Source organism: Cololabis saira, chromosome 17 (genome assembly GCF_033807715.1).
Source record: "Cololabis saira isolate AMF1-May2022 chromosome 17, fColSai1.1, whole genome shotgun sequence".
Lineage (NCBI taxonomy): Eukaryota > Metazoa > Chordata > Actinopteri > Beloniformes > Belonidae > Cololabis > Cololabis saira.
The window spans coordinates 12,370,913-12,391,281 of record NC_084603.1 but is presented as its reverse complement, the minus strand read 5'-3'; the positions used below and the strand labels follow the sequence as shown (position 1 = coordinate 12,391,281).

Genomic DNA, 20,369 nt, shown 5'->3' with positions numbered 1-20,369 from the left:
AAAGGAAAATAGTTTAATTCTGAGTTATTTAATTCGGAATAATTAATTCAGAATTAAAAAACATCATGTAACCGTGGCCATTGTTTTCCATACTGTTGGTTTCTCTGCATGGATAACTTGAGTTTCTCCGTACCTTGATGACGGTGACCAGGAACCTCTTCTCGTCCTCCTCGTGCATGGCCCCGCTGATGGAGCCGATGGCCCAGCACAGCGTGTTCAGGTTCTTCCAGGACCACTCGGTGCCGTTCACCTGGTTGTGGAGCTTCTCCGTCATGATGCGCTCCGTATCTGCGTAGTCCAGGTGAGTCAGGTACACTGCAGAAAACAGAAAATACAGGAGAAACACAAACACGTGAGAACAACGACCAAGTATCTTCTGCTCAAACTCAACTGTGGTGAAACTGATGAAGGACCAGCTGCAGCAAACGATGCTCACAGGTTTTATTAAATGACCCTCCAGTCCACTAGAGGGTCTGCATTGACGTCACTTCCCCACTGGACCACGCCCCCTTACTCGCTCTGAGTGGCAGAATATCAGCAAAAATGGCTGCAACTAGTGGAGAAGACGGGATAACAGCCGATTATGGGCTTAAATTAAAGGCAGTTGGACTTGACAGTGACCCGTACAGTTACCCCAAGAACCAGTGGTCCATGGACATTAATATTTGGCCACGAATCGAGTTTCCTGATATTTATATGTACTTAATTTCTACGCCGGGAAAATACACAAAGCAAAGCTTGAAGGCTTACAAGTCTTGACGCTTGGTCCTACTTCAAGGAAGGATTTGTTGTATAAATTAAAGTGATGAGGACACCGAACTTTAGGATTTGACCGTTTAACGTTAGCTACCCAAAAATCCAACATTGCCTGGTACAAAATGGGAACCGCAAATCCACCTTTTCGGTGCATGAAATCCAGTTGTTTCTGCGAATTGCAGCAACCCATTTGTCTCTCTTAAGCTTATTTTTCGGCAGTCTGTAAAACGAAACCGATTTCTTGCTAAATCTATGAGTACAATTGATCGCACAACAGCTCTTTCCCATTTTACATGTTTTCCAGTTGCTCAAACTGAAAGTTGACGCTGCCACTCAGTCTTTCTGCCACTCAGTGGGTGAAACCCGCTGTGAAGTCGCATCTGTGACGTCATGCGCATTCCCTCTATTGGTGCTTTTCCACCAGCACCTACTCAGCTCTCCTCCACTCGGTTTGGTTCTTTCCCACTAGGGGTCTAACGTGCCAAGTAGATACTTTTCTGTAACTACTCTGCTGAGGTTCTAAGCGGCTGAGTCGGGCTGTGATGTCATCACACTACAGGCCACCGATTTGTCGGGGGGTTGGAGTCAGACGTCTGAGTCAGGATGTGACATCAGAGAAAGAGCGACACTGATTGTTCATTTTTTTCCAGCAGCAACGGCAGCAGAAGTCTGTTTGGTGATCCAACTCTGAGGTGCAGATGTTCATAAACCTGGTGCTGAGGAGAGAATTAAAAAGGGATCTAGACAGGCGATAAGGAAAGACCAGATCCACCAGGAGCTCTGTCACTTCATAGCTGCTCGCGGCTCCCAACGGACCTTTCAGCAGCGCCGAGACAAACTAAAAAAATTAAAAAGCGTTGCCGCTTGAAGCTTCTTTCACTCTCATTTTTTAACTTGATATTGAACACAAGTCACAGACCAGCAGCACATCTATCATCTCCTCCAGGTTCTACATCTTTAGTGTTGTTGTCTTCTTTGTTTAGATCACACAATCAAATACGTCACAGCAGCTTCGCTCCAACCTCCTACTTCTGTTCCAGGTGTTGGATTGTAGTGGAGAAGAAACCAGGCCGAGTTGAGTAGGTTCTAGTGGAAAAGTGCCATGAAAGGGACTCGACTGGACCGAGCAGCTGAGGTTCCTCCCATCGGCCCGTTTATGCGCTCAAATTCATGTAACTTTAAATTCTTGGGATTGTAAAATGAAGCCGGAGCAGCTGGAGGACATTTACAGGAGACGAGCCCCGACCGGCCCGCCGGGCCGACGCCCCACATCCCTACAGTACCGGGGATTATGAACCACACTGTTGGAAGGAAAACCTGCTCATGTCAAGACGTCCTTCTTGTTTATCAACTATATCTAACATTTCTTTATCTTATGAATGTTACACAACTATGTGCGTGCGATATGACCTTGCTTTATCTCATGAACTATGCTGTATGATGCTGCGGTCCATATCACACCCACACCACACCTTTTTCTGATTGTACAACTGTAATTATACACCCACTTTCTGTGTGTAATAAATAAACCCTGCTGGGTGCAGCTAGTTGTCGTTTACAGCTAGTGTGCTGCCCTTGCTGCAAGAAATAAGTTAAGATCACTCAGTGTTTTCTCTCCAACACACACAAAAAGGGGGAGAGTTTGGAATTCCTGATGCCTCACTTGCACTTAATTCTTTACAAAAGGATATTATATCTTATACATCCTTATTAGCAAAACGTTATTTACGGTTACATTGGAAATCTGCTAAATATCCTTCCATTTCCATGTTTTTCTTAAAACTGGAGAAAGTTAAGTCTACATTGAGAGGATGTACGGAGAAGTTTTCTCACAAATGGCAACCCTTTATTTCTTATTTTACAAATTTAGAGGTACTGCCCAACTGAGTGTGTGTCTGTTGTTGTACTTTGGAGTGCAGGAGTAACCAGTATTTGCTGTTATGATGAGCCGTGGGAGGGTAGTTTGTTCGTTGATTGTTCACAATTTAACTGTATTATTTCCTATTCTATTCGCTTTTTATTTGAAGTTTTCATGTGTGTATATACTATGTACGTATATATCTTTAGTATACTATATGTACATATGCACACACCGATATGTATATGTTTAACAGGAAAAATGTAAATTGTAATTCAGCGACTAGAATTGTCTTATGTTCTTTTTCAATAAAAACATTATTTTTTTAATAATGTTTTTATTGAAAAAGAACATAAGAGGGGAAGTTAGGAGTAAAAATAAATAAATAAATAAATGTTAAAAAAAAATAATAATAAAAAAAATAACTGTGTATCCATCAAAGGGGGGAACATCTGGAACAACTGTCCTGTAAATATCAAATCATGTTGTACACTATTCAGCCTTAAAAGACTTGTTATGGTATGGAAGATTAGGTTTGCCAACTTCTGTACCGTTATATTTTGGGTTTTTGAGCTATGCACTATTTTTTTTTTTTTTTTGCTATGATGGGAAATTTAAGTTTATTTTGAGCTATGTGCTATTTATTTTTGCTATGATGGGAAATTTAAGTTATGTTTGAGTTTTGAGCTCTGTGCCTTTCTTAATTTTGCTATGTTAGGATATTTGAGTTTACTGATAATTCATTTCAAAGTCTTGAGCTTTGCTCTTTTGTATTTGCTGTAACCAACGTAAGGTACCAGTAAAAGGGGTAAGTATATATAAGCCTAGCTTCTACCTACACCCTTTCAGTTACAAATGTACCGAAATAAACATTTATTCATACTTATGCATATACCGTTATGTATATGTTTAACAGGGAAAATGTAAATTGTAATTCAGCGACTAGAATGTTCTTTTTCAATAAAAACATTATTAAAAAAAAAAAGGGGGGAAAGTTAAGAGTCAAAATAAATAAATGAATAAATCCCACGATCATTGTGGTTGCAACCAGGAAACGGGAGTAGGAGGCTGGAGCTGGAGCTCAGACAGCCTCGTTATTCATTCCTACCCAGAGTTTCCCTCATGTTCTTGTAGAGATTAATGGAATCCGTGTCCTTCATGAACTCCCTGACCACCTCGCCCTGGTCGTTCTCCACCACCAACACCTCTTCGGGCTTCGCCATCCGACTGACCATCAGCAGACGCACCTGTCACAAGACATCACATGAATAGTCAATAGGGTTCCTGCTTCTACATAAACATAGTTCACACTTGTAACACACATCTGGTTGTGTTTCACGTGCCTCACGCGGATGAGGAATCTGAAATATCAGCAGCAGCGAGGAAAGAAAAATGTTAATGCTATTATACTGCTTGCTGATTCTCACGAACTGTAACTAGCAACTTCTCTGGCAGAGGTTTAGCCGCCACCTGTCTCTGACGGGTGCCAGCTTGTTCTAGTACGACTCTGGTTTAAGAAGCTGCAGGTTCCAAGAACTGGGATTCATGAGCTGCACACACTTCCTGTCATCTGCACGACGTTAGTGATACCTCTGAAGGAGGAGCTCACACATTCATAAAACAATCATCAAACCCTTTTTGCTAGGGCTGTGGATCGAATGTCAAGAATCGATTCCGATTTTTAAGATTCAGAATCGATTATCAAGATTTGATTCGATCTGATTCTGATATTGATTTGTGTTAGTGTTATTAAAATTGTTTTTTGAGCTGTTGCATGAATTATATGACTGTGTAGTTATGCAACATATTAATACTAGTATTATATTGAGATTCAACAGCAGTATTGCAGCTAATGATGCAGTAAGGACCAATCAGCTCCCAGAATGCTGATAGAACTGCTTTCAGAAACATCGTAGTGCAGAATTACCAAACAGATCCAGGGAGGAAACAGAGACGGAAGAAAACGGTTTTATTTTTTCCCCATTTTTGAGAATTTGGTTTTTAGCATTTTATGCAAATGTAACCCCAAGACGGTATATAAAGAAAATAAATGTAGACAATGTATGCAATTATAACTGACAACTTTAATGTTTTCATACCTTTAAAACATATTTAAAGGCAAAAACATGGCACCAGCTATTCTCGTGTCCAACAAAACATTCCTTTTTAGGGCTTAAACAAAAAAAATACCAAAAGTTGTAATGTAATGATGGAAAAAAATAAATAAATAAATAAAATAAATAAATCGATCTTTAGATATACAAATCGATTTATAGGAATTAATATGAGAATCGATTTAGTATTGGAAAATTGATTTTTTTAACACAGGCCTACCTTTTGCCATCAGCTTACAGTAAATATGTTCCTGCAGCTACGTTGCAGTATATCGGGGGGGCAGTACCTTGGAAAGTACGGGAAGGTAGAGCTGTCGGCGCGGCGGGACGTCAAAGTGCTGGTTGCCGGAGAGCAGCGGCGACGTCGACGTGGAGAACGGACTCTCTCTGTAGAGCTCAGCGGCCAAGTGGTTCCAGTATTCCAGACAGATTTTGAAGATCTCCGTCTCTTCTACCTCCGACACCAGGAGCATGTAGTGGAGGGCCTGAGAAAACAAAGTTTTTATTTATTTATTTATTAGCCATCACTCCGTGGGCTCCTCACACAGGACACAATTATATACATAATAAAAACATACAGAATAACAATAAAGTATAGAATTATACATGGTAGTAACATGGAAAAAACTACCATATTAAAATAATTCACCACAGTCTCGACTGCTAATTACAATTGGAAAAGATTGTTAAAACCTGTTTTCGCACCAACTCAATACCAAGGCTTATGAAACCAAAAAACAACAAAAACTAAAGCTTATCAAGAAACCAAGAAGTCAGATATTACTCAGATACTACACACACACACAGACCTTTCTAAAATCATCTTTTTCAGTTTGTTTTTAAAACTACTTCTGCTTTCAAGTGGAGTTAGGATCTACACGTCACATCATGGATTATGTATTCAGTCTCACCGTCTCCTTGGCATCTTCAAGACAAGTAATTAGACCACCGGGTCAGAAATACCGCTTTTCCACCAAACCGAAAGAAGATATATATTTATATATATACACAAGCCAGCAGAGATCATTTTAGATATTTTGTGGCGCATTATCAGGCCAGCAGAGATCATTGTAGATGCTTCCCGTGCCCTGAATGCATTAAGTGATGGGAGCATTATTTGATAGGATGTTACTGGACTATCAATATATGCTACCCCCAAAATATTGATTTAAAGTTGATAATATGGGATGTTGAGTATTTGATCCTACAAAATACACGACCCATGACATGAATTGCATTACACTTTGTGAACATTATACGATAAAGAGAAAAAAAAAACAATTCTATCGCTTTATTTGATATTCATTCAGTCATTGGCCTTTATTTAACCAGACAGGTCATTAAGAACATTCTTATTTACAATAATGGCCTGGCAAATGACAAGGACCACTTGGGGGGAAAGGAAGTGGTTTAGGGAGTAAAACAGTAAAATTGTAGCTCTGCAAAAGGTAGAAAACCATTAAGTAGCATTTTTCGATAGGGTAGCAAAAATCGACAGATAGACGCTGTCGGTTTATTCGGCGGTAGCATTTTTCGACGAAGCAGCAGAAATCGACAGAACACCGGTTCCAAACTCAGCACTGGCCCAGAACCAGAACCAGCTCTGGAACCGGTTTGGTGGAAAGGGGGTACCAGAGCGGTGTGGAGACCACCGGGTCGGACAGAGGACCGTCACGTCTTCACTTACCTCCATGAGCGTCTCCCGGAGGTTGAGCCTCTTCTCGATGAGCTGGCCGTGCTCTTTGAGGAAGGTGCACAGGAACAGGCTGAGGTTCTGGATGAAGTTCTGCTCATCGTCCTTCCCGTTGGCGTAGGCCAGCCGGATGTTGGTGTTCAACGGCAGCATCTTAACGGACGAGACTCGGGTCAGAACTCTACTCAGGTAAGGTAACTTTATTGATACCCGAAGGTAGATATTTTTTTGCAAGTAAAAAGTAGAAAACTTACAACACCATACAGTACAGGGACAGTGACACAAGACAAACAGGAGAATAATAAAACAAAACATTGATGGACCAACAGAATAAATGTTCCAGATTGAATAAGCAATACAATACAATAAATAAATAAACCTAGATGGAGGATGGGAAATCATGTCCTATTTAGGGCATTAATAGCTGAGGGGACAAAACTACATTTATACCTTTTAGTTTTGCACAAAGGCATTTTAAACCTACGGCCAGAATGGAGATTCTGGAATTGGCCGTATAGTGGATAAGATGTATCATTTGAGATGGACTTAGCTAGTCTCTGTAGCTGCCCGTTAAAGAGGGAGATAAATTGAGTTGTGGCTCTCCAATTAGCTCACTGGCTCACCTCATAATCTGATTAAGCCAGTTTTTATTGTTTAGGGGTAAATTGCCAAACCAGGACACTAAGGCCCGTTTCCACGTAGCAAAAACGGTGGTGTTTTCATGCGTTTTGGCCGTTCGTTTACACGAAAACGAAGCTCAAAGTCACCAAAAATCATCATTTCTGAAAAAACTCCGGCCAAAATGGAGATTAGCAAAAACTGTCTTCACGTTTGCTTGTAAATGGAGGGAAACGGACATTTAGGCTTCAGAACGTCACGTTATGCGATAGAAACGTCACCAGCGTCATGTGTGAGACCTGTGTTTACAATTTTTTTGGCCAACGTCGATATTTTCTTGTATTTTACCTGTTTTATATTCTAAAGTCGCACTTAAAAGTAACTCCACTTCTCTGTCACTTCAAACGAAAGACTCTCGTTCCATCTTGGAAGTAACTGGAAGTTACTTGTGTCATTTGTTGATGTTTTTTTCCAGGATTCTGATTGGCTAGCATGACTTTATGCTTCTCGTTACACTGCCCCCTGTAGGTTTGGCTGCTCATAGCACCTTTACAGCGTATTTATGCGGATTCGTGGAAATCAGGGGTGTCGGACTCCGGTCCTCGAGGGCCGGTGTCCTGCATCTTTTAGATGTGTCCCTTTTTTAGCACACCGTGATAAAAGGAGCTGTGTCATCAACAGAACTATCCAGACTTTGATGACAAGCTGGTGACGATGATTAATTAGAATCAGGTGTGTTAAAGTAGTGAAACATCTAAAACATGCACAACACCTTCATGGATTCAGTTTGACGCCTGTGGTGTAAATGATGGTATTTTTCAAAACGTAGAGGGGGAAATATCCATTTTTGTAAATACCTGGCTATGTGTAAACGTGGCCTAAGCTAAAAGAGATTATACGTAGATTCAATAAAACATCTATCTATGTAACAGCGCCTCTAAACGCCACGCTGGAGTCAGCGTGGTCCGAGCTGAACCCACCTGCTTGAGCTGGCACATGGTCAGCGTGAAGAGCGTGACGAACTGCTCCTCGTACTGGCTGACGCTCACGCCGGCGATCTCCGTCAGGCACTTGAGCGTCACGTTGCGGAACATGGGCACGTTGAGGAACTGCGGACAGGTTTTCAGGTTAGCTGGTTGAGCCGTGGGCGGCCTGGCCGGGCCGTGCCGTGTATCTGTGCTCCCACCTTGTACACCAACGTGCTGATCAGCTTGGTCTCGAAGATGTAGCCCAGTGGGATCCAGTTGAGGAACCGCAGGAGCGTCTCCAGCGTGGCGTGGACCAGAGGGGCATTCTGGGAGTTTTCCTAGGGAGCAAAGCAGGACATGAACACTTGGAGAGACACTGGTGCGTAGAGAGAGATGAAAGATGAAGGGGAGACGTACCATCACGAACTGGCAGAGCTGGAATATCTGGGAGAATTCGTTGCACATGCTGAAGGAAACAAATACCATTAAATGATTTCAATCTGCTTCAGCCTGAGAGTTTCATTCACATATGTGTTTGTTTGTTTTATTTAGGATCCCCATTAGCATTAGCAACAGCATTAGCTATTCTTGCTGGGGTCCGACATAAACAAACAAATTAACACTTAATACATAACAGAAATACATTATACATGACAAACAAAACAATAATAGACACAACTCCCTTAGTCACAAACAATACAGAGGATAAAACTAAATCACCATCATTCTCAGACATAAATACATAGAAATTAAATCCAATAAAACACATAAACAATACCTGCCTGAAATGACCTTATCTTAGAATTCTTGACCACTTTTCACCTTTATTGTGAAAGGGTTTACACTACCTGTAATTCTATTCAAACTCCATTCTATTCCTTTCCAACTGTCAAATCATAATTCATTAAATTTTAAAAGATATTGTTTCAACTGAATCTTAAACCAACTTTGCTACCTACATAAGAAATATGAACTGGTATAGAGTTCCAGCTAACCATGGCTCTGTAAAAAAAAGTTCTATCATACCTGTTCTCACCTTTGGTAGTATGAACCTCCTATATATAACCTCCATATTTAAACGGTGGCTGAATATTTGTGACATTACTTTCGATAGATGACTGAAACAATTTCTAATTTTAATTATCTGATAACCTCCGTCTGATAGTGGGGCGTTTCAGTCGATAAGTGTGAAGATATTTGCCGTTAGACCTCAACTAAATCAAGCAAACATCCAGCGGATTAGTTTAAAATATCAGAAACAAACTTTCATCTCCACTTTAATTTAAAGGTGTAGCTTCATTTTTAGGGTTAGCTGAATAGAACTCTGTCTGTTTTTAAATCCCTTGTCAAAACCCACCTTTTCTCCTTGGCTTTTAACACTTAGCAAGACAGTTGACTTGATTTTATGCTTTTATTCTTATCCTTTTTTTTTTTTTTAATAACTTTATTTATAAGATTTTTCAATATTTTTTAAGACAAACAACCCCAAGGGGGCCGAGCCTTTATACATTTTTGGCGAGATTTGAATTTGTTGTATCTGAGCTTATCTAAAAAAGGTATAAAAGATATCACATCTTTGACCCATTCCGTGAATGTTGGGGGTTTGTCAGATTTCCAATTGTGATTTTATCCTATTTTATTGATTGATTGTATGACTGTTACCTTTATTTTATGTATTTTAACTTACTTTATTTTATTTAACATTTTATGTCTTGAGTTGTTTTGTCTTGTTATTTATTCTGTACAGCCCTTTGGTCAGCTGTGGTTGTTTTAAACGTGCTTAACAAATAAAATTGGATTGGAAACATGATCAAATATTTTTCAGAGGCAGATTCCTCATACTGCAAAAACTCAAAGTATCTATATATATATATATATATATATATATATATATATATATATATATATATATATATATATATATATACTAAATATTTGTCTTATTTCTAGTTAAAATGTCTCATTTTTAGTAAAAAAGAAAATCTCATTACACTTAAAACAAGACTCATCACTGGAAAAAACAACAATTATCACCTGTTTCAAGTAGATTTTCACTTAAAATAAATTTAAAAAAATTGCCAGTGGAACAATATGTTTTTGCTTGTAATGAGAAGATAAATCTTGTCCCATTGGCAGATTTTTCTACTTATTTCAAGTGAAAATTTACTTGAAACAGGTGAACATTTTGACTAAAAATTAGACATTTTAACTAGAAATAAGACAAATATTCCTGGTAAGATTTTGAGTTTTTACAGTGCAGGAGGAAACCCGGCAGTGCTGACCTGTCTTTCAGGTGCTTGGCTTTGACCTGTGTCATTTGGCCGCTGGAGAAGTCGAACACCTCCTCGCTGAGCAGCTTCAGGATGATCATGTTGTTCTGACAGAGGCTCTCGCTGGTGCGGCTGGCGCCGACGATGTCGCTGATGAAGGTGGGCCAGTGTTTGGGCCACTCCTGCTTCAGGATCTGCAGGCGCCAGAGAACAAACATGTTGGCGTGAGACGACGTTAGAGCGACGACATTCGTTAAATAGTGAAAAAGTCATGGAGTCAAAGAAGCAACAACCTTTTGCTGTAAAAATAATAATCCTACAAGCAGCAGACGTTAAGCACAAACAATGTTTCTGACAAAAATGCAGCGTACAAGCAGGGCTGGGGATCGATTAAAATGTCAAGATTCGATTCTGATTCTTCAGATTCAGGATCGATTATCAAGATTTGATCCGATTCCGATATTGATTTGGGTTAGTGTTATTAAAACTGTTTTTTTCAGCTGTTGCATGAATTATATGACTGTGTAGTTGTGCAACATATTAATACTAGTATTATATTGAGATTCAACAGCAAGTATTGCTAGCTAATGATGCTGTAAGTCACCTCCCAGAATGCTGATTTAACTGCTTTCAGAAACATCGTGGGGCAGAATTACCAAACAGATCCAGGGCAGCAAACAGAGACGTGTTTTTTCACATTTATGAGAATTTGGTTTTTAGCATTTTTTGCAAATGTAACCCCAAGACGGTATATGAAGCAAAGCAATATAGACAATTTACACAATTATAAGTGAAAACTTCAATGTTTTCATACCTTTAAACATATTTAAAAAGGCAAAAACAATGGTGCAAGTTATGCTTGTGTCCAACAAAACATTCCTTTTTTCGGCATAAACAAAAGTTGTAATGATGAAAAAAAAATTAAAAAAAATAAAAAAATTAATAAATCGATCTTTAGACATACAAATCAATTTTTAGGAATTAATAAGAACACCGTCATTTTAAAAACACACCTATTCAACCTTCAAGGCAGACACAACATCAGCTCTGCCGACACTAGCGATGACTCACTGTCACCGGTAATAGTGCCGAGTCACTCGTGTGGCAGCGATCCGCTCTACTTCCCTCCCTCACACAGAAACATCAGACACCGATAAGGAGGAGGTTTCACAATGTTTCATTTAGACATACGTTTCTGTGAGCACTGATGACATCATTAATACACTGTGTTCACGGAGGATGAAACGTAGCTGCTGGTTTACAGCTGCAGGTTTGTTTCTCCTCAAGGTGAGTCTCTTCACCTTCACAAACACCACTGACCTCGTCTGAGCCGTTCAAGGACGGCTAACAGGTCATTTAAAGAAGGGATGTAGTTAACTGCCGGGCCATAATTACCACAATCGCCGGGGTCATATTAATATTAAATGTATAACATTATAGCACGAGAGCGCCGTCAGCTTTACAACGATGGATAATCGCCTTTTCTATTCACACTTGGGCTTGTTCACCCCGTGTTTTAAACTCGTTCCAGCGGCCCGGTTGAGTCGGGTTTCTGTATTTCCACAGGTTAATATCAGGACATGGAACCGCAGCTCAAGACCCACTAATTAAGGGTGACATCTTCAGGTCTAAATAGATCACTGCAAAAGCCGAGTGGAGAGCAGACGTCGTGCTTTCTGCTTGATTTAAATGTTATTTATTTTACTTAAACGTGTACTACTTTGTAAAAGTCTCCAAATGATAATCTTCTGGAAGTTATGAATGTGGTAAGATATGCATGTTTTTCAGACACTTCTGATCCATCATTCACACAGACCTTCATCCTCCTGGATCCCAACCAAACCTCATGGCTTTGGTCACACAGAGCAGGGAAACACAACGTTTTATATATATATATATATATATATATATATATATATATATATATACACTCGGGTATTAGGTATCAGGTACGCTGATCTACCTGTCTGAAGTGACCTATATCAGATTTTTTCCACTGATGTGATTCAAATCTGACTTTTAAAAGACTGTGCAGACAGAAATAAGTTGGATTTTTAGATGAGGACTAAACCAAACACTAACTTCATTACGATGGGATGTATATCCTGATATGTGGTCATCTGACGTGAGGTCATCTGACATGAGCAAGACCAAACTCATCACAAGACTCGTGCTTTACGTGTGTCTTTGGCTTTGATGTTTTCAGATGCATCTTTGACTGCCTTTAACCTCAAATATCAGCCATAAGATAGCAGATCAGATCCACTTTGAAGGGAAATGTCCCTCTTCAGCTGGCACTCACAAATATGACAAATGTGTGCAGCCTGAGGTAAGATATCTGTAGTTAGAAATATAGACTATCAATCCAGTTTTATCCCAAATCAGAATTGTATCAGATTAACACAACAGGGTTGGCTGGACTGAATTCATTTTATGGGCTCTTAGTAATAAAAAAAAAACAAAAAACTTTTTCCTAGGAATAAATGGAGAAGTTTCCCAAAGTGTCATTTTAAGATGTGCCGTACAGCTCAGGTCTCCAGTTTACAGTAAAACAGCTCAAATAAAATAAAGATACCCATATTAGCGTTCTGTTGGTTCAGCAGTAGAGGCAACAATTAAATAACTTCCTAAATGGTACTTTGACATACTAATTTGCAAAGATAGAAAAAGATAAACAAATAAACCACAACAACGATCTACTAAAAATAAGCAAGCTGGAAGACAGCGTATATGTTGTTCCAGTAAATAAACAAACAAACAAACAAACAAACGTCTTTGACAAATGAAACTTACCTGAACAAGGATCATGTTCAGCTTTCCAATGTACACTTTTTCTTTCTAAAACATGGGACATAAAAACAAAATAGTCACCGAAATAGTTAAGAATGTTTCATCGTGTTGTTAAAATGAGACAAAACAAAGTAAACGGAATAGACAAAAACAACAACATATGGCTAGTTCAGAGACACCTGGAGTGGTAATAATACAGGTAAAATTAAATGATTGAATTTGACATTTTATATAAGAATTAAAGTAGATATGACATAGATTCTCAAAAGAATAAAGAAGTGAATGCATGTTTTAAAAGAGTTGGAAATGGTTTGGCTTTAAAATCATGAATTACAGGCTTTGCCAGAGTTATTGGTAACGTCACACAATGATCAATGATCCGAAGACAGCGTGTTAAGCTGCTTCAAAGTGTCTAAAACTGCACATGTCCTGCTGGCCGGTCCGACTACTCGTAGAATCAGAGGTTCGAATCCAGGCAGCCGTTTCAAAGCAGTCTAACCAAACCTCAATAACCTAAGAAAAGTAGCATGTCCTGTTTTGTTGAGTTAAGAGATTTAGACACAAACAGGAGACGTGTCTGCCGTCTGCTACTGGGCAGCCAGTTAAACACCAGCAGCTGCTGGTAAACACAGTCCTCATGTCGCTGCAGAACCATCATTTCTGGGTCGCCTTCAGACCAGAGTCCCATTCACAACGAGCAAAACCTCGTCTGCCTCGATTCCAACCACTCAGAACATCTTCATTTATGGCTTTGATTTGTTTCTAAATTACTTTCAGTTTAAGTTTTGTTTTGACTCTCATGGCCTTTGTTCTAGTTTTCAGCAAATGTTACACACTAGCAGGAAAAAGGTTACTTATAAGCTAAATGAGAGTGAGGAAGAGTCGATACAATGTATCTGACTTCCTGTTGATTCAAGCATTAAACTATACAAATCCCTGGTTGAATACAGTTTTAAACCACATTTTTCTAGCCACACAATACATTTTTCCAAAAATACAATTCTTTCATAATGTTTATCTAAGATTTAAGCTTTTACTCCAACATTAAACCAAAAATTCAATCAGAAACATTTTTGTTACGTATGACGAGTATTAGGGCCAAACTAAGAAAAAAAAATGGAAATTACGAGAATAAAGTCATAATATTATGAGAATAAAGTCTTAAATTACGAGAATAAAGTCATAATGTTGTGAGAATAAAGTCGTAATAGAATAAAGTCGTAACATTACGAGAATAAATGTTAATGTTACGACTTTATTCTCGTAACATTACGACTTTATTCTCATAACATTACGACTTTATTCTCATATTATTATGACTTTAGTCTCGTAATTTCCAATTTTCTTTTGTCTTAGTTTGGTCCTAATACTCCGTCATAGTTACGTGCATTAAAACTGTTGCATAAAAACTCAGTGTGTCCCCAAAATTAAAACATGAAATCATTACTGACCTCTACATTTGATGCATCTGATGAAGTCTTGATAATGAGTCCGACAACATACTTTTTTATACCTGGCAAATACATAAAGACATCGGGAGAAGAGTGTTAGTGCACACCGATGAAACATCCACATCAGCATATCTTCAGTTGCCTGGAGCACATTAATCGATATCCTTCATACATTCTGCAGGAACTTAACTAGCTTTATCTTCCAACTTTATCCCGTATTTTTAGGCTTACAGAAAACAAAAGCAAGAACACGTGTGGCCCTCCATTTAAATACTGTTGCAAAGCCAATTGGTAAACACACAGGTGCGGGCTGCAACTGCCACCGAACGTCTGGCGGGTAAACGGCGGGGCTCGGTTCGGTGGGAGTTTCACGGCCCCCGGTGTTTTGACAGTCAGGATCGTCTATGTGAGCAGAGCATCTCAAAGCTTGTGTTTTCAGCTTCCTCGCGTTTGCTTCTGGACTGTAGCTGTAAGTGGAAGTTATGTGCCGTAAGGGGTGCAGTTAAGAGGAGCCGAAAACGAGGAAATACTCTGACACAATGGGGAAGAGACATACTTGCCAGTCGCCCTGCACTGGGTTTTGCCAGTAGAACAAAATTCAGGCATCTACGGTCAGAAGCAGGTAAGTCTTAGGTCAATGGGGAAAAATGAATTTTGAGCATATTTATAGAAGAATGGAGGGAGGCAGAATTAACTGATTTCACAATGATTATCAATTTATTCAATACTATCAAATTTTCCTTTTTTCAAATTTCAGCCAACTGGGTTATAAAAGTCTTTTCAGAATCTTTTCAAAAACTGCCTTTGGCTGTAGGTTTTAACAAACAGGGAAACGTTGATGAGAACAATCAGCAATTACGCAGAAATTACAGCCTGGATATTTAACACCTTACATTCTTCTTCTGTCATTACCATTTAATAGTACTAAACCAAAATACAGCAACACATGGCAGTTTAATGGCATATAGTTTTTAAAAAGTTGCAGAGTCACACACAGAAAGAAAATGTCACACACAGTATTTAAGGGTGCTTTCACACCTTCGTTTGGTTGCTCAGGTCCAAAACTTGGTTTGGTTTCTTTCTACACAAAAAAAACACACAAGAAAGTTCAAGAAGACCAGAATCAGTGCGTTTACATGGGAAGTTTAATTCCTCTTTAATTCAGAATTAAAATTAAATCCGTTTTAAAATGAGTAAAAATTACCATGTAAACACCTAATTCCGACTGAAAATGGCCATTCCGAATTAAACTTAATTCCGAAGTAAGTGGCTGGTTTATTCCGATTTAAAATCCGAATAGAATAATTCATGTATACACTCATTCCGCTTTAAATTCATTCCGGTCTTTCTGCGCTGCTCGTTCCCTCGCCAGTCTGTCGCCATGACGCTTATATTCTGCGCTGGGCTTGTTTTCCAAACAAAGTTTCAAGATGGCAGCACGCAGTAAACGGTGGTCAAGAGCAGAGACCATTTATTTAATAAATAGCTTGGAGGACCTGGAAATAATTAAAAGAACAGATGGCAGGAAACGTACAAATTTTGAGCTTTTCAAAGTTGTAGCGGCTAAGTTTGTTTTTCTTCCGGTAGACGTAACTTCCGGTCCGCCCCCCTATCCAATCAGAACTCTTCCCAACCCCCAGACCTTAAGTGGAATTGGATAAAGCCGATCAAACGTGTTTTCCATGTAAACCTCAATTCAGAATTACTATTTCCATGTAAACTCAAAGGAAAATAGTTTCATTCTGAATTACTCAGAGTTCACCATCTGATCTGGAACAAGACCACCTGTTTTTGGTTTGGGAGGTCTTGATTCAGATGTTTGGGTCCACTCTGGGGAACCTGCGCCACGCATGAAGGCAAAATCAAGCTTATTTTAAGAGCACTAAAGCCTGTAGGTGTGAAAGCACCCTGAGATCGTCAATAAACATTGCAATTCCATGCGCCAGATTAGTACATTACAGATTTTTTGCAGCATTTACTGGTAGATAAAAACAAAAGGGCAGTGTGGCAGGGATAAAATCCAAATGGCCTCAAGGTAAAAACCAGAATGGTTCTACAAACAGAAACCACCGGGATCACAGAGATAATCCAGGAAAAGTTTAGCATGTAATGCATCTCAAAGAAGAGCAGCAACACTCCCTCTGCTTTGTCACGCTGCTTGCAAGTCACTAAAATAAATAGAATGATCTGTGCTAGCGTGTTTCGGCTGATTCCTCTCTGTACTGGCTGCTGAAGTGCAGAGTCCGACCTCCTTGCAGCAGCCAGTGCGAGCCAGTCGAGCAGAAAACCTCCCAGCATGTTTAGGGGAGGAACACTCTCCAGCCTGGCAACGGCGCGTCACAACGCTTGAAAAAAAAAAATAACCGCCTCGGACGTATACTGAATAAGTTATTTGCGAATTATTTAACAAAATAAACCTTTACCTTCACATTGATTCCTGGGAAGAATCTTCCATCTTGTTTTGATAACCGTTTCCAGTATTTGAAGAGCATAGTACTGTAACATGTAAGGAGGGAACAGCGTTAGGACAGAGCCATCACCACATGCTGCAACAAACACTGTGTATCATTAATACAAACCAATAACAGTATGAAGTGGACCAGCCAGTAGTAAGTTCTAATTCTAAATTAGATTGGACCGAACCTCAGCTTTCATGCAAATTTTATAATATGCACGACATTCACTTGTAGTTTACTTTGTTTTTGTTTTCTAGAAGCATGGTTAAGCCGGAGCCCTGCAGAAGTCTTGCTGTTTCTCCCAGCATCACACCAGTCAGCTCAAGGGACCCGGAAACCCACAGCAGCTGCTACAGGTTAGTCTCACACAACATTTAGGTTAAATGTTCTTTCAAGACCAGCAGCACAAAACACACAGGGCTGGGGATCGAGAACGGGTTTTTAACGTTACAAGAGGATCGGAAGAACAGCTTGAAGTTTTCAAAATAAAATCTGACTCTTGTTTGAATGTTAAACACCCATAATGCACCATAATGACCTGTTCAAATGTTTGCTTTACTTGCTATGTGACGATGCAGTGACATATAGCCTAATACTTTGCATTTCCTGTAAATAAGCTCTGTGGTCCTGACACCTTCCAGCATCACGTACACAAACACGCAGACGTGTATGGGTCTATTTCAGAGTGAGTGATGCACCGTCTTCATTTAAAGACTCCCACAACTGTTGAGATATGACCCCAGTCCACAGTGGACAATTTCCTCCAAGTGAAACGCTACGATGCCCTCTCAAGTCTCAAAAATTACAACACAGCTTCAGATTGCAACCTAAAGGTTTTGCAAAAACTGTGGATTTTGCAGGGTCAGCATTTGCAGAACCAGAATCCTCTATTGGCGCTTTTCCACTAGTACCTACTCAGCGCGACTCGACTCGCCCCGGTTTTGCGCTTCTCCACTAGGTGTCGAGGCGGGTGGAGGCGTGCCGAGTTGATACTTTTTCTGTATCTGTTCTGCCGAGGTTCTAAGCGGCTGAGTCGGGCTGTGATGTCATCACACTACAGGCCACCGATTGGTCGGGGGGCCGTCAGACATCTGAGTCAGGAAGCGGGAATCAGCGCAAGAGCGGCTTGCGGCTTCTTCATTTTATTCCAGCAGCAACGGCAGCAGAAGTCTGTTTGGTGATCCAACTCTGAGGTGCAGATGTTCATAAACCTGGTGGCTGAGGAGAGAATTAAAAAGGGATCTAGACGGGCAATAAGGAATGACCAGATCCACCAGGAGCTCTGTCACTTCATAGCTGCTCGTGGCTCCCAGGTGACTTTTCAGCATCCAAGACAAACAAAAATTTTTTAAAAAGCGTTGCCGCTTGAAGCTTCTTTCACTCTCATTTTTTAACTTGATATCGAACATAAGTCACAGACCAAGCAGCACATAAATCATCTCCTCCAGGTTCTACATATTTAGTGTTGTTGTCTTCTCCGTTTTAATCACACAATCAAATACGTCACAGCAGCTTCGCTCCAACCTCCTACTTCTCATCTGGGTGTCTAAAAACAAATGAGGACAAGGCGAGTGGAGGCGAGTGGAGTCGCGCTGAGTAGGTACTAGTGTAAAAGCTGTATTAGAGCCACCGCTGCGTATCGTTGATGTGTGACACAGCGCCGTAAAAAGATACAAGCTTTTCACCAGAAACGACTTTGACGGGTGTCCAGAAGGACTTTGGGTGGTCTTTGCTGATAGTACAGATGAGTGACTGTATGAGATAGATGACGCTCGCTAGAAATATACAAATATTCATACAAATGAAAATGAAACTGACACGTTAATATCGGGGGACAAAAAAAGCTTCTTACTATTGCTTTAAAGTTTAAAAGCAGTGGTGAAACAGTTAAGCATAAGCCTGTATTTGGGGGGTCGGGGACACACACATACACACAAAAACAGGTTTGCACATTGAGACAAAGCATTTATTGTAGCGTGGCGCCCTTGTCTGAGCAACATTATAAGATCATTATTCTTTTTAAATGTTTAACACTGTGTAAGCAGCAGGGATGCTAACACAGAAGACTGTAGCAACCCCCCCTCCACCCACCAGCCAAAACAATGATAAATTGTTGTCGATACCCATCTCTATGGAAGCCCATTTCCGCCAGTACAAGAAAAAAATATGAAAACTTAGCCCTAAAAATAAAAAATGACTCTCATAATTTCGACTTTCTATCTCATAAATATATCTAATAATTTCGACTTTCTATTTCATAATTTCACATTTTTATCTCATAATTTCGACTTTCTATCTCATAATTATAACTTTCTATCTCATAATTTCGACTTTCTATCTCATAATTATGACTTTCTCGTCATTTCGACTTTTTATCTCATAATTTCGACTTTCTATCTCATAATTTTGAATTTTTTTCTCATAATTTCGACTTTCTATCTCATAATTATGACTCTCATAATTTCGACTTTCTATCTCATAAATATAAATCTAATAATTTCGACTTTCTATCTCATAATTATGACTTTCTCGTCATTTCGACTTTTTAATCTCATAATTTCGACTTTCTATCTCATAATTTCAACTTTCTATCTCATAATTATGACTTTTTTCTCATAATTTCGACTTTCTATCTCATAAATATATCTAATAATTTCGACTTTCTATCTCATAATTATAACTTTCTATCTCATAATTTCGACTTTCTATGTCATAATTATCACTTACCGTGAGGATATTTTTATTTTTAAGGCCAAGTTATTATTTTTTTTTTCTTTTACTGGCGGAGATGGGCTTCCATACATCCCAGTGTTCTGAGCTGGCAGTCTGTAGTTTATTTCTAAGATAAGAAACCCAAACCAGCTCCCTTTAACTGGTGTTTGATAAGGAACAGCAAGACCAACCACAGAGTTGACTTTCATTCGTTTACTTAAATCATGAAGCACGAAGAAATAAAATTTAAAAAAAATTAAAAAGTTCATCATTGATCTAGTGTCACTTTAACTGCGGCTGAGCGTTTCAACTGTAGGGATCATCAATGCAACAGAACAATGGTTAAAAAAAGAAAAGAAGAAAGGATGACCTGTAGTATGGGAAGGTTATTAAAGCAGGATTAACGGAGCCAGAGACGATGGATGCTGGAGGATTAAAGATGGAAACGTGTCACATGCACACTGACAGTACCACAGGTGTCGACTGGAATGCTGCAAACGTTTTATTTAATTTATTATAAATGTCACCTTTAGCTGACTAGCTGCATTAAGCACCACAAGGGGTGAAAAATGCCAAATGTTTTGGAAGGTTTTAGGTGTCGGGACATTTCTTAAGGGTAGTCCTGACTTAACTTGGAGGGGGCGTAAGGGAGAGGAGGGAAAGGATGCACTGTACATGAGAGA

At 39.5% G+C, this 20,369-nt stretch overlaps 1 protein-coding gene across 1 annotated transcript in view; it reads right to left on the bottom strand.

Moving 5' to 3' along the window:
* Positions 1–20,369, bottom strand: part of xpo1b (exportin 1 (CRM1 homolog, yeast) b) — a 49,008-nt gene that overhangs the window by 19,972 nt on the left and 8,667 nt on the right. The window contains exons 4-14 of the mRNA XM_061744594.1: positions 16,942–17,014; positions 14,519–14,580; positions 13,071–13,115; positions 10,290–10,471; positions 8,425–8,473; positions 8,226–8,345; positions 8,020–8,148; positions 6,416–6,574; positions 5,016–5,213; positions 3,723–3,861; positions 134–315 (exon numbers count right to left, since the gene is read on the bottom strand). Of these exons, the coding sequence (XP_061600578.1) occupies positions 134–315; positions 3,723–3,861; positions 5,016–5,213; positions 6,416–6,574; positions 8,020–8,148; positions 8,226–8,345; positions 8,425–8,473; positions 10,290–10,471; positions 13,071–13,115; positions 14,519–14,580; positions 16,942–17,014 (1,338 nt within the window). The remainder of the gene's footprint in view (positions 1–133; positions 316–3,722; positions 3,862–5,015; positions 5,214–6,415; positions 6,575–8,019; positions 8,149–8,225; positions 8,346–8,424; positions 8,474–10,289; positions 10,472–13,070; positions 13,116–14,518; positions 14,581–16,941; positions 17,015–20,369) is intronic.